Below are 15,377 nucleotides of genomic sequence, written 5' to 3' on the forward strand. Positions count from 1 at the left end.
CGAAGGGCCGAATGGCCTACTCCTGCACCTATTTTCTATGTTTCTATATGAGGTTGCTTTGGCAAGTACGGTGGAAGTAAATCCAAAGGGTTTCTACAGCTATATTAATAGCAAAAGTATAACGAGGGATAAAATTGGTCCATTAGAGAGTCAGAGTGGACAGCTATCTGCAGAGCCAAAAGAGATGGGGTAGATATTGAACAATTTATTTTCTTCGGTATTCACCAAGGAGAAGGATATTGAATTATGTGAGGCAAGGGAAACAAGTAGAGTAGCTATGGAAACTATGAGATTCAAAGAAGAGGAAGTACTGACACTTTTGAAAAATATAAAAGTGGATAAGTCTCCAGGTCCTGACAGGATATTCCCTATGACATTGAGGGGTGTTAGTGTAGAAATAGCAGGGGCTATGACAGAAATATTTCAAATGTCATTTGAAACGGGAATGGTGCCGGAGGATTGGCGTACTGTGCATGTTGTTCCATTGTTTTAAAAGAGTTCTAAGAGTAAACCTAGCAATTATAGACCTGTTAGTTTGGCGTCAGTGGTGGGAAAATTAATGGAAAGGATACTTAGAGATAATATATATAAGCATCTGGATAAACAGGGTCTGATTAGGAACAGTCAACATGGATTTGTGCCTGGAAGGTCATATTTGACTAATCTTCTTGAATTTTTTGAAGAGGTTACTAGGGGGATGGTGTCAATATGGACTTCAGTAAGGCCTTTGACAAGATTCAAAGGACATGGAACATGGAAGGTTGGTTAAGAAGGTTCAATTGTTGGGCATTAATGGTGGAGTAGCAAGATGGATTCAACAGTGGCTGAATGGGAGATGCCAGAGAGTAATGGTGGATGGCTGTTTGTCAGGTTGGAGGCCGGTGACTAGTGGGATGCCTCAGGGATCTGTGTTGGGTCCACTGTTGTTTGTCATATACATCAATGATCTGGATGATGGTGTGGTAAATTGGATTAGTAAGTATGCAGATGATACTAATATAGGTGGTGTTGTGGATAATGAAGTAGATTTTCAAAGTCTACAGAGAGATTTAGGCCATTTGGAAGAGTGGGCTGAAAGATGGCAGATGGAGTTTAATGCTGATAAGTGTGAGGTGCTACATCTTGGCAGGACAAATCAAAATAGGACGTACATGGTAAATGATAGCGAATTGAGGAATGCAGTTGAACAGAGGGATCTAGGAATAACTGCATAGTTCCCTGAAGGTGGAATCTCATGTAGATAGGGTGGTAAAGAAAGCTTTTGGTGTGCTGGCCTTTATAAATCAGACCATTGAGTATAGAAGGTACACAAAATTGCTGGGGAAACTCAGCGGGTGCAGCAGCATCTATGGAGCGAAGGAAATAGGCGACGTTTCGGGCCGAAACCCTTCTTCAGACCACATTTGCCATTGAGTATAGAAGTTGGGATGTAATGTTAAAATTGTACAAGGCATTGGTGAGGCCAATTCTGGAGTATGGTGTACAATTTTGGTCGCCAAATTATAGGAAAGATGTCAACAAAATAGAGAGAGTACAGAAGAGATTTACTAGAATGTTGCCTGGGTTTCAGCAAACTAAGTTACAGAGAAAGGTTGAACAAGTTAGGTCTTTATTCTTTGGAGCGCAGAAGGTTAAAGGGGGACTTGATAGAGGTCTTTAAAATGATGAGAGGGATAGACAGAGTTGACGTGGATAAGTTTTTTCCATTGAGGGTAGGGAAGATTCAAACAAGAGGACATGATTTGAGAATTAAGAGACAGAAGTTTAGGGGTAACATGAGGGGGAACCTTTACTCAGAGTGTGATAGCTGTGTGGAATGAGCTTCCAGTGGAAGTGGTGGAGGCAGGTTCGATTTTATCATTTAAAAATAAATTGGATGGGTATATGGACGGGAAAGGAATGGAGGGTTATGGTTATGGTTCGGCACGGACTAGAAGGGCCGAGATGGCCTGTTTCGTGCTGTAATTGTTATATGTTTGTATGGTTGTACAGAGCCAAAGCACACCAGGGCCACACAACTGAACATGAGCGGAACTTGTGTAAACAAACACATTTTGCAATTGGTGCAGATTTTCCCAATCATCGGTTCTATCTAAAACAAAAGCACTGCCACTTTGTGTTAATGACTTAATCCTTGCTTGGAAAGTAGTGAAACACATTGTTAATAACGTGCTGATCAGCCTAAATGTTTAGTTGAAGATGTGTATGGAGTCATTGTATTTGCTGCACAAAATGGTCCATTCAGCTCAGTGTCCCAATGCCTGACTTTATGCCCCATGCAAAATTTCTCCCACTTCCCTCAAGAGATTACCCTGCCAAGTAATTAGTTAAAGTTACTATTTCCTGTAAAGATAAGCTTCATACTATAATGTTTAAGAAGGAACTGCAGATGCTGGAAAATCGAAGGTAGACACAAATGCTGGATAAACTCAGCGGGTGAGGCAGCATCTAGGGAGCAGTCTGAAGAAGGGTTTCGGCATGAAACGTTGCCTATTTCCTTCGCTCCATAGATGCTGCCTCGCCCGCTGAGTTTCTCCAGCATTTTTGTCTACCTTCATACTATAATCTTTATTTTAAGTTTCTTTTTAACTCTGCCAGGAGACTTCCCTTTTAATTTTATTTCTTGCAGCTTGAAAATTCTTCACCAATAATAGGCTTTATAAATTGCAACAATTTCCATTAGAGCAGTTATTCTGCTACAGTTTGTTTTAAGTTAATATGTCACCTCCACCATCATGATCATTATGAGAATTAATGTTTGCTCACTGCTTTTAATGTGCATCCAGCAACTGAAAGTAGAAAAGGCTCTTCTGCAGTAATTGGTGCAGCAATTGAGAGTAATCATGAAATACCCTTTCCATCTGATTAAAAGGATCCTCAATTGGCTCTTACAGTACAGAGAACCTTTCTGTTATGCTCAAATCTTATCTTTAAAGTTAAGCAAATTCATTATATTCCAAATTTGTCAGCATGAACGTCATTCCTCTTTGCTGCAAAATAGATACGGGAATTCAACTGGTGTGGGTTTGAAACTGCCTTTGAAGCCATTTTAGTGTTTCTGATGTTGCAAGATTTAAGCAATTCGGCTGGTAGTTCCATCCGAGGCATGGAGTCTGTGACAGAGCTTTTGAGCTCCTTAGCTGTTCCTCATCAAAACTGGGTACGTTTCTTGTACTGTGGTTTATATTTCAAGAGCTAGATTATAATCAGGAAAATAATCAATAAATGTAGAGGTGTATTTCATTTCTTATGCTTACAATAATATTGGCAAAGCCTTATGCTACATAATCCAAATCTGTCAGTGAAATAATTCTCCAATAAATATATGGTATTTTGAGTTATAGAAGGCCATTTGAGTTATTTTGAGGCTGTTTGCAGAAGAGAACAATTCAATCTTATCAACTGGCTTTGCTGCTCTTCAATGTATGTGATATTTTCCCATTTTTCCTTTTATAAATTTCAAATGTATACTTAAGAAGTATGGATAATACATGGATCTTTCAAACCGTACCAAACATGATCTTTGTGTCTTTAGAGTAAGATTCATCAAAACGGTTTGTGAATTAAAATATATATTTTAAGAGAGCAAAAATGTTGAACCATCAAATTAGGAACAAGGAACTTCATGTGCTGGTTTAATAACAAAACAGTATTTTTTGTAAACCATCAAATTAATTTGTTTTACCATTATATGGATTCTGCTGGGATAATCCATAATTAATTGATTCATTGTGCACTAATTAGTTTGTTGGTGGAATAGCACTTGTCCATTAGAGCCTATCTAATAAAACGATTAAAACATAATATTTATATCGTGGCAACCATATCAATTTGCTGCTTCTTGATCAATATATGCTGCTTTAATTCAAATCCTAAATTAAAACACCATTGTTTTAATGATTAAATAGTTCTGATCTTATTTTAGGTAAAAGGTCCTGCTGTAAATAATGTAAATGTTTGCTCTTATTTTACAGTAGAAATGATTTCTACAGTATGATGCTTTCATTTTTCTCTGAATCAAATTCATTTCAAAAACATCACTTCGAGTGAATATGTTGTAAAATGTAGACACATCACAGCAATGTCAGAATAGCCTGTGCTTTTAGATAAACCTTTTAACTGTTTTTTTGCGTTTTAAATTACATTTTGCTCAGAAAATTCAAATGGAAATTGAATTCTAAAGAAAATCCATAATCTGTGGTTCAATCTATAGGGAATGTAAATATGTATGCTTAGCAGGCGATCAATGGTATCCTGATCCAGGTAGTTTGACAATTGTTCTTCCTTTAAAAAAAAATTAAACCAGAAAATGCCATTACAATTGTGCACACTTTGAAAAGCAACATAAATTGGAGCTGAATATGAACCAATGCATATTTTCTTTAAGTCCCTGAAGTGAGTGCAAGGCTTGTCCATTGCAGTGCATTTGCTTGAGGCAGGTGTAAAGGATGGTTTGAATTTTAGTCACAAAACAGAGAAGACCTTTATAGATTTTTGCGGAGGAATTGGGTTCATTGATATCTGATGACCAACATGCAAGGGTCTGGAAGGCAGTGGCTGCAGAGTTAGTGGACATGTCATTTCTAATCTGCAAAAATGCTTCAGATTCTCAAATATGTCCCAGAAGGTTGTAAAACTACGAATATATTGCCTTTATTCAAGAAAGGAGGAATCGGAGATTAGGAATTGAAACAAACCTGACATGTCATTGGGAAAATGATGCAATTAATTATTGAAGAGATTATAGTTTGACATGTGGAAAACTATAGGTCAATCAAACACAGAAATTGAGTCAGAGCTATACATCTGCCTTCCTTTCCATGCTGACGAAATTTAGTATGTTGGGCTAGACCAATTTGCCTGCATTTGGCCATAGCCCACTAAACCCTTCCTATCCATATATCTGTCCAAATGTCTTTTAAAAGTTGTTATTGAATCTTCTTCTATAGCTCTCTCGAGCTGCTCATTCTAAATATGGACTATTATCTGAGTAAAGCAATTGCCCCTGAGCACTCTCCTAAATCTTTCTCCTGTCGCCTTCAGCTTGTGGCTTCTAGTTTTAGAATCCTGTACCCTGAGAAAAAAAAATGTTAGCATTCATTTTATTCATGCTACTCGTTATCTTGTACATCTTAACAAGGTCATCCCTCAACCTTCTATGCTCCAAAGCAAAAAGTGCCAGCATATCCAACACCTTCCTTTCCAACCTCTCCCAAGCCTGCACCCCTAGGTAATTTTATGGTGAATCTCTTCTGCACCCTTTTCAACGTAATAACTTCCTTCCTATCGCTGGATGATCAGAACTGTACACCGTACTCTAAGTATGGTCTCAGCAATGACCTAAACACCTGCATCATGATATACCATGTTGTACTTCCGGTGGCGCTGGTGCCAGCAGCCTCCACCTACAGCCCGGTATCTTTTTGTTTTTTTGTTTATTTAGTTATGTAAAAGTGTGTTTTTTTGTGTGTTTTGATGTGGGGGAAGAGGGTACAGTGCGGGGGATACCGTCCTTCAGCCGCTTCCTGGTGAAGACGCGACTATTATTCGAGTTGCGTCCTCGCCCCCCCCCCCCCCCCCCCCCCGAGCACCCTACCTACTGGATTGGCGTGGACTTTCCTGCCAGGACCGACCAGAGCTCCAGCAGCGGCGGGACAGCGCTGATACATCGCGGGGCTGGCGATGCCTTACCGGGGATCGCCGTCTGGAGCCCAGAGTGCTGGACCTGTGGCACCGACATCATGGAGCTGCGGTTTGCGGAGCTCCCAACGCGGGCGGACTGATGGACAGCGCGGGGTCCTGCGACTCTGCCCGGCTCGGCCTGCGGACTCGGGAGCTGCGGACACGGGAGCTGCGGACTCCGGCTGTGGGAGGCGGCTGATCAAGAGGTCCGGGCCGCTGAGGATGAGGATGTTCACCGTCGGGGTTCGGCGTCGGCGTTCCACCAGCCCGGCGTGAGGGCCTGAACATCGGGCCACCCAGGGCGGCGACTGCGGGTGCTAGGAAGGCCTCGACCACGAGTGAACATCTGGGAAGAACGGAGGGGAGGCTGGCTGGACTATGGTGCCTTCCTCACCTTGGTGCCATTGTGTTATGTTGTGTCGTGGACTTTCAGTGTTTGTGCTTTTTTTTTAAATTCTATTTTATTTTTAATATGTTTTATTATTTATTATTATTTATTTATTTTTATTTTTATGATACTGCCTGTAAGGGAAATTCATTTCGTTGTCTCTAACTGAGACAATGACAATAAATTTGAATACAATACAATCGAATACAATCAACCAACCTTTGTACTCAATATCCTTCCCAATCAACCCTTCACCACACTGTTCACCTGACTGCATTTGGAGAACCTGTGTACCTGTACTCCCAGATCTCTCTGATCCTACAACAGTCTCCTGAGCTCTACCATTTACTGTGTAAGTCTTGCCCTGGTTTGATGTACCAAAGTGCAACACCTCACATTGACAAATGTGAATTTAACTCTGACAAAAATTCCATTTGCCATTCTTTGGCCCACTTTCCCAACTGCTCTAGATCTGTGGTAAACTTAGATATTTTTCCTCCCTGTTTACTATACCACCAATTTTGGTGAATCTGCAAATTTACTAACAATGTTAATTACTTTGTTATCCAAATCGATAATGTATATAATAATCAGTGGTGGACCCAGCATTGATGCCAGCAGCGCACTGCTGGTCACAGTCCTCTGATCAGACAAAGCAGCTTTCCACAATCAATTTTTGATTCCTTCCTCCATAGTCCTCTTGTAGAAACATGTCCAGGACAACATATGATGAAAGAGTGGGTTGACTGGGCTTATATTCACTGGAATTTAGAAAGTTGAGAGGGGATCTTATAGAAACATATAAGATTCTTAAGGGATTGGACAGGCTAGATGTGCACATGCACCTGAATTGTAAATTGAATGGAGTTTATGTCAGTTACAATGTCCTGATGTCTTTCTGCATCAGCACGTCATGTTCATGGAAGACCTGCACCAAACTCCCATCCAGTAAACTATAGTTGACGTTTAGCTGTAATTCTATGGCATGATGCACAACTGCTTCATGATGAATTTGTATTCAACGTCCCCAAATTACCTTCAGCAAATCAACTTTCAATGAAAACATCAATAACAAGACAAACAACAATCAGCCCTGCATTCTGTTGGTACTGTTGAATATATTTGTAGCAAATAGGATTTTACTGTAATTAGTTGTCTCTGCTTCCTTGACCCCACATAAACCACAAAAAACTAGTTTGAGTCAGCTGTTGCTTAGTGTTAGGGCTGCTGCCTGTCCGTTACTGAAGGAGTGTTACACTGTTGGAGGTGACATCTTTTGAGTAAGACATAGGGCCACATCATGTTGGATCAGACCAGCTGCACAAAACTAACACCCAAGGTCTCCACCTTAAATGAGCGACTTGCAGAGGACTTGTCCCGCTAGCCCCTGTACTCCAACTGCAAGGATTAGATTGTGGCTGGTCCTTGGAAATATGGAGGTCCCACTCTCAAAATTTTGTTTAAAGCTGCCACTGACATTAATCTATTAAAATTGAAGAGAATATTTTTTCTAATTTACTATTAGAATATAAGATAAAATACAAAGTGAAATAAAGCTTCCTCCATGCCTCCTCATCTAATCTCCAGGCCTAAAAACACCATTGAAATCAGATTTGTCACAAGTTCCAAATGGCATCTCCACAATGTAATGCAGAGAATGAAATCTAAATCCCGCCCTACAACTGAATTCCAAGGGGAGATTTGCCATCATGCAATTGAGAGGTTTGACCCAGAAAGCAGACTGTAGACCAAAATTGTGCAAGTTCAGGACTTTATTACAAATGCCTTGTCTGCCGTCTCAGATGGTTATAAAACATCCCCTGTAGTAATTTTAAAGAGCAAAGAACTCCCATCCGGTGTTTTGCCTAATATTTATCCTTCAACCAAAATTGCAAACAGATTATCTGATCATTATGACATTACAGCTTGCAAACATTAGCATTTCCTACATCACACAATGATTGCATTCCAGATATACTTTATTGGCTGTTAAGGAACACCGTGACATCTTGAAGATGTGAAAGGCATCTCTTAATGTTTTTTATTCTTTACATCCCGCATTTAAAGTAGATACATAAGTTTTCCCAGCCATGAATAAATTGAATTAACAGGGATTCTTCAAGTCTATCAATGGGTGAATATTTCAAATAATCCAAAGTGGAGAGTAGGTGCCTGGTTTGTTTTTCGGAATAGAATAGTTTAGATTTGATCTGCGCATTGTATTTTGTTATGAAACAATTCAAAATATGAATTGCTTTACTAGATCTGCAAATTTGGTGAATTGATGCTTTTTGAAATGTTTGTATTTGGTATTTCATAATCTAATTTCTGCACAAAAGAATATATATGTGAAGATTGTTTAATTGTCTTGTGTACCAGCAATGGAACAATTAAATCTTTACTTGTTGCAGTTTTAACAGACCCCCTAAACACAATAATGCATAAACATATAATAATCAGTAATCCAAATAATTAATAATAATAATGCTAGATAACCTCAGTGCAAAAAAGCAAAGAATTTAACGATATAATTGAAAACAAAAATTGTAAGTTGGTTAACTAATTTACTGACTCTGTTAAAGGACTAAAGGCATTGTTGTACTTGCAAGCTGTCCAATACAAACTATATTGGAAGCCAAAACATATACACATAATTAAGTGCAGTCATTTGTTTTGAAGACCATTCTGGCAAAGCCCAAAGCAAAATGTTCACCACAATTTTAATAATGAGTCATTAGAAAGCTTGGTGGGCTTGGTTGTGTTTTCCACTTGGATGAGTGTAGTTTTGTAATAGCAGGAGGGTCAATCATTATAAAAGGTTGCACAAAAATTCACTTGAAATATACAAAAAACATGTACGGGAACAAGTACTAAAACCATTTGAAAGCAGATGAATACAGTATTGTATTATCAGATGTAATAATTGGGAATATCATTGTGAATTTTTTTAATAAGTGTTTCAGTGTATTACACAAATATAACCTCAAGCACTGAATACTTTCTCTTGAGTTTAATCCAATTGAACCACCTCATTTAATTTCTTATTAATTAACAATTTTCCCAAGACAAAATTACATGCGTTGGAATCGTGCACATACAATTTTCTTGTCATTTTTCCTGGGAGAGTTTTTGATTTTAAAGATAAATTATTACAGAAATACTACCTTGAGCTTACTGAGAATTACTTCATTTGTTTTCCAGAGCCCTACCTATTCTTTCTAGTTGATATGTAAAAACAATTATGTCGTTATGGGGAGTTTTCTATAATGTCTTGAACTATAATTATTTCTTACTTAGTATAACTAAAAATAAAAATTATCTTGACATTCGATTTCTAAAATCTTGTGTGTAGATAAGCCATGTGTTTCCTCAATAGCTGCACTTCATGAAGTAATCAAACTAAAGTGCTTTGCGATATTCTGCAAAGAGATTGAAATGAATTTTATGTTGAAATTGTTTTTTTAGAAAAATTATAGAGACTAAATCCAGTCCAAAGTCAGTCACTACAAAGACCGTGGAGTTACTGAAATCTTGAGCATAAACCAAACGGCTGCAAGAACTGATGAATTTGTCCCGCAGTTTGTCTTTTACACTAATAGAAAGACAACTTGGAAACACCCTTCAGCCCACCAAGTCCATGCTGACTATTGAGCACCTATTTTCATTAGTTCTATGTTATCCTACTTTTGTATCCCTTCCCTGCTAGGATGTGGGAGGAAATCCAGATAGTCACTCGGAGAACGTGCAAACTCCACACAGACAGTTTGCGAGGTCAGGATTGCGAGGTCAGGAGGTCTGTAACACTGTGAGACAGCAACTCTACTTGCTGCATCACTGTGCCGCCCTAATAACGACTTGATTAAATGTTGAAGCAATGAATTATTTTGCATTTCAACTTTGGAAAAATAAATGTGACAGCCAGTTTGCTTTCTGAATGGTGGTTTGAATGGTGGCAAAGAATTTAAATAATAGATTCCTGCTCTCTTGCGAACTACAGGAGTAACAGAAAGGTGCAACAAAAGTTGGAATAGTTATTGCTGACAATGTTTGGAAACTAAAGTATTTGTTTTTTGTCAGACCCAGTATGTTGCATCACTTGTCTTTTCTTCACCCCCTCTACAGTTATCTGGTGGATGCGAGTTAACCGTTGTTATCCATGATTTCTTGGCAACCAACAACAATGAGTTGAGCATTCGGCGGGGTCAGACTGTGGAGGTATTAGAGAGACTTCATGACAAGCCGGATTGGTGTCTGGTGCGTACAACTGATCGATCTCCAGCTGCAGAAGGAGTAGTTCCCAGCAGTGTTCTATGCATTGCACATTCGCGTAGCAGTATGGAGATGGAGGGCATTTTCAACCATAAAGGTAGGATTCACTATTATTTTGAGAAAATCGCTGTGCAGAATTTTCTTTAGCCAAGTGAAGTACTTGGATCTTATGCACGCCATTTTCTTTACTGCTTATTCATTTGGATTAGCCAATTACATTTGGAGGCCAGACACAAACTGTTGGACACCTATTCATACCTACCCCTTGACCATGACCCCACCTATGAGAACCAGGCCATTATATCCCAGACTATCTCTGACTTCATACCTCTGCCGATCTGCCCTTCACAGCCTCAAACCTAATCGTTCCCCAGCCCTGCACTGCCCGCTTCTACCTCCTTCCCAAAATCCACAAACAGAGCTGCCCTGTCAGACCCATTGTTTCTGCCTGCTCCTGCCCCACCAAACCCATCTCCACATACCTCATTTCCATCCTATCCCACCTTGTCTAATCCCTTTCCACCTGCGTTCATCATATTCCTTGATCAACGTCACCTTTGATCTGTATTTTAACAGCTTACCCTTCAATATCTCTGTGTCTCCCTCTCCCCTGACTCGGAAGTTGGGTCTTGACCTGAAAAGTCACACATTCCTTCTCTCTAGAGAGGCTGCCTGTCCTGCTGAGTAACTCCAGCATTTTGTGTCTACCTTCGGAGTAAACCATCATCTGTGGTACCTTCCTACACTAATTTATCCTGGTCTTTTCTCTCCTCCAGTTCTTACCCACTGTACAGGTTCCTCCATTATAGCAGACAAATACTCTGGTGTATTTCCTCAAATCATTATATTGGGGTATATTACATGCAAACTGAACAAATGGAAATCTATCAACTACGATGTAAAGTTGTTCTTATAACCATCTGAGGGTTGTAATTTGATTGTAATGGAGGATTTTAATTCTCACAATGCAGGGGTGTGCCAAAAATTCACCTACCCATGCTTTAAAACATTAAAAAATGTATACATCAGAAAAGTTTACAGCTCTGACCTGAGGGGATTGTAGGGGAAGTTTGTTGGGAAAATTCTCTTTGGAAATAATAATCTGGAAAAGGTTGGATGTGGTGTGTGTATTTAAAATGTAAGCAATTGATTATCATATTGTGGCAAACATTTGAAAGTATGGGGAACATCAAAATTAACATAAGAAAAGCAACAATAATGAAAATAATTAATGGTAGTGATAAATGACAAATCTCCAAGTACTGATGATTTCTATCAGTATAACTTAAGATGATAGGTAAAATCAGAGAACAAATTTATGAGTATTACATCCTTTATCTGGAAAGTAAGAGGTTCCACAATTCCAAGGCAGAGAGTTGGCATGTTTGAATAGTACAATTACAAACATATTGATCAACGTTTTGAGATTTGTGATTAAGTGGTGGATAGAAAAAATATTCTGAAGAAGAGACTCGACCTGAAACATCACCCATTCCTTATCTCCAGAGATGCTGCCTGTCCTGCTGAGTTACTCCAGCTTTTTGTGTCTATCTTTTGTGCTTTGTATGTTCTTTCCAGAAGTATTTGATAATGCCTTTCATTTTAGTTGAAGTATGTCCATGAAGCTAGTGGAATTTGCATCAAATTATATCCTGGTTAGCAGATGTATAGTTTGGATAATTGGCCAGTACTCGAAACATCAGGTTATGATTAAACTCATTCCTTGAATTCATAGATAATGGGATAAACAATCAAAGATACAGGTTTGGAAAAAGTAAGTTTGGCATCATTGTAAGAGGTGTGTTTGAAAGCATTAAAGGGATACTGATCGTGTGGAAATTGAGCAAAACTGTTGTGAACGAATTTAATTCTCAATGTGCGTGAGGTGTGTGTGTATGTGAGGACAGAGTCTCCAGTTTCAGGTTCCTGGGCACCCATATCTCAACAGATCTCAGGTGGTCAACTAACACGCACTCCCTGGTAAAGAAGGCACAACAACGGCTTTACTTCCTAAGATCACTCAGGAAAATCAACTTGCCACAACAGCTGCTAGTGTCATTCTACCGTTGCTCCATAGAGAGTGTCCTGACACAAGGCATCCTGGTGTGCTATGGCAACAGTTCTGCAGCTGACAAGAAGGCTCTGCAGAGAGTCATCAATACAGCCCAGAAGATCACCAACACACATCTGCCTGCCCTGGAAGAGATCTATAGCTCTCGTTGCCTGTGAAAGGCATCACATATCCTAAAGGATTCATCTAATCCCGCACATCACTTGTTTGCCCTTCTGCCCTCAGGAAAGCGTTACAGGTCCACCAAGTCACACACCACAACATTAACAAACAGTTTCTATCCCAAGGCCATCACTACTGAACTCTGCACTGAACACACATTCCCCCCCCCCATATCCAATATTTTATACTGCCACAGCACTATACTGTGAAATATTGCACATTCTGACGACGACGTTTTTCTTGCCAATTTTGCTGTTTCCACTGTCGTTATTATTTATGTGATACGTTGGAGCTCCGCTCGGGCAGTGCGCCTGAAATTTCGTTGTATGTATTTACAATGACAATAAAGTGTATTATTATTATTATTAGTATTATTATCAACTTTGATGATAAAGAACTCAGAACTGTTTTCTAAATGATGAAACTTGGAAGCAGTAGCTGTGTAAAGGGACTTTGGAATTCATGCAAAAGGATAATTTTAAAATGTCATGGACCATTTAAAAATGTCATGGACAGATGTAGCAAATAGTCAGAGGTCAATGAAATGTTGGTTATGTTGTCATGGTCATAACGATCGCCTTTCTGGCATCTCTCAATAATGTTATATAAGTCCTCTCTTATCCACCTTCATACGTTTCAAGAGAACAATGGCACTTTCTCCTTGATCTCAAAATGCCCAAGCATATTAGTATACCCCACACTGATCTCACTCTCCTCCATGTCCTGAATACCAATGCCAAGTACTCACTTACACCCTCTGACTCCAAGCATGTTAAGTCCATCATTGAGCTCAATAAAGAGCCATGATTGTGGACAGCAGTGTTCCACAGCCTCGTTTCTCAAAGGCTATCACAACTGGCAGACCTGGGGTTGAACTTTATCAGCTGCGACAGATGCAGCATATTAATAGTTTTTAAATGTTCCTGATTTGCATTAAATTAAAAAATAAAACATCATCTTTTAAAAAATGAAAAACAACGCTGAACCACACATTGTGCTAAAGGGAATTATTTTAAAAACATTGATTCCTTTTTACCTCCTGTTCCACCGAATACCACCCCATTTAAATCAATAGAGTTTTGAATCTTTTTGAGGACCGACGAGGCAGGTGTGGTAGACATCTAAAGTTTTATAGCCTTTCAGAACTCGGTGAGGTCAATCTAATCATCATATTCCAAGGCTGTTTGACAACTCCAAACGACTGTAGTTGCTTTAGGGGGGAGTGAATTGTTAGGAGGCGTCAGAGCAACTTTTCAATGCTAGGTACTGGGAAGCCCCTAATTTGTAATAATTTCTAACTCCGCAAAATCCTGGATTCAGCTTTATCTCATAATTAGAATAATAGTCATAGAAACGTACGACATGGAAAAAGGCCATTCAGCCCAACTTGCCCATACCCGACCAAAATGTCCCATTTATACTCGTCCCACCTGCCCGCATTTGGCCCATATTCCTCTAAACCTTTTCTATCCATGTACCTGTCCAATTGTCTTTTAAATGATGAATGGATATGAAGATTATGAATGGAGATGAAGAGTGAATGAAGAATCAGAGAGGGTTGTGTGAAAAGAAAATGGATTTTCAAGAAGACCCATGAGAAATTAAAAAAACACCCCTGTGTAGTTTACTACATATGGTATCACAGATCAGAACTTGGAATTCTAAGCATTTTTTGAGCTTCAGGGAGAATTATTTTAATAATTCTAAAAATCAGTGTGGCTAATTGTGTCGTACATGCAATAGTTTCTTCTGGGGCATGTTGGTTACCTATGCAGGTGCAAAAATGTCAGGCACAATATCTATTTCAAAGCACATTCCCCTGCAGTACCAAATATTTTAGATTGGCCACAATTATCATTTAATTATTTTGTTTGCATATCATCATTAATGAATACACACACCTTGTATTTATACCACGATTTATGTGAATTGGCTTGAGGTTCTCCAGGATGGTATTTTGAAGGAAGAGAGGGAATCTTATTAAAACATATAAGATTATTAAGGGATTGGACACGCTGGAGGCAGGAAACATGTTCCCAATGTTGGGGGAGTCCAGAACCAGGGGCCACAGTTTAAGAATAAGGAGCAAGCCATTTAGAACGGAGATGAGGCAAAACATTTTCACCCAGAGAGTTGTGAATCTGTGGAATTCTCTGCCTCAGAAGGCAGTGGAGGCCAATTCTCTGGATGCTTTCAAGAGAGAGTTAGATAAAGATAGTGGTCAAGGATATATGGAGAAGGCAGAAATGGGGTGCTGATTGTGGATGATCAGCCATGATCACAGTAAATGGCGGTGATGGCTCGAAGGACCGAATGGCCTACTCCTGCACCTATTGTCTATTGTCTAACTTGCCAAAGAAAAACACTTTTTTATTTTAAGAATGGAATAATTCTCTGTGCACCTTTCAGTCACCTTCGTCATAAATTATTGGTGAAAGGAAGTGTCCTTTTAAATACCTTTAATAAAGCAGATGACCTTTCTAAGTGCTGCATTCAATTTTTTTCAAAGCCAAGATGCTGACCTTCTTGTGAGCTTTGTTTTTAGTCTTTGATGAGATAAAAGAATGGTGCTGGAGTTCCAATAATGATATCTCTGAAATATTGCCACTTCCTCAATTATTAATGATATTTATGCACCATGTGGTATCACGTTTGTAGTGCTCCATATTGAAAATTTGATGTTGACAAACCAAACACACATCTTTCAACACAGCTGCCAACAACTGGGTTCAGTCTGTTAAACAGTACAGGAGGCCTTGGCGCAAATGACACGTTACTGATTGTTACAATATTAAGCAAAAGAGA

General features: G+C 39.2%; 1 protein-coding gene across 6 annotated transcripts in view; it reads left to right on the forward strand.

Moving 5' to 3' along the window:
- The window catches only part of trio (trio Rho guanine nucleotide exchange factor), a 341,131-nt gene that overhangs the window by 241,938 nt on the left and 83,816 nt on the right, over positions 1-15,377 (forward strand). For all 6 annotated transcript variants that reach the window (XR_004416575.1, XM_033048380.1, XM_033048401.1 and 3 more), the window contains one exon: positions 10,193-10,436. Coding sequence is in view for 5 of the 6 variants with exons in the window: in XM_033048380.1 (XP_032904271.1) it covers positions 10,193-10,436 (244 nt within the window). In the remaining variant the exon portion in view is untranslated. The remainder of the gene's footprint in view (positions 1-10,192; positions 10,437-15,377) is intronic.

This window comes from Amblyraja radiata, chromosome 2 (genome assembly GCF_010909765.2).
Source record: "Amblyraja radiata isolate CabotCenter1 chromosome 2, sAmbRad1.1.pri, whole genome shotgun sequence".
NCBI classification, from domain to species: Eukaryota; Metazoa; Chordata; class Chondrichthyes; order Rajiformes; family Rajidae; genus Amblyraja; species Amblyraja radiata.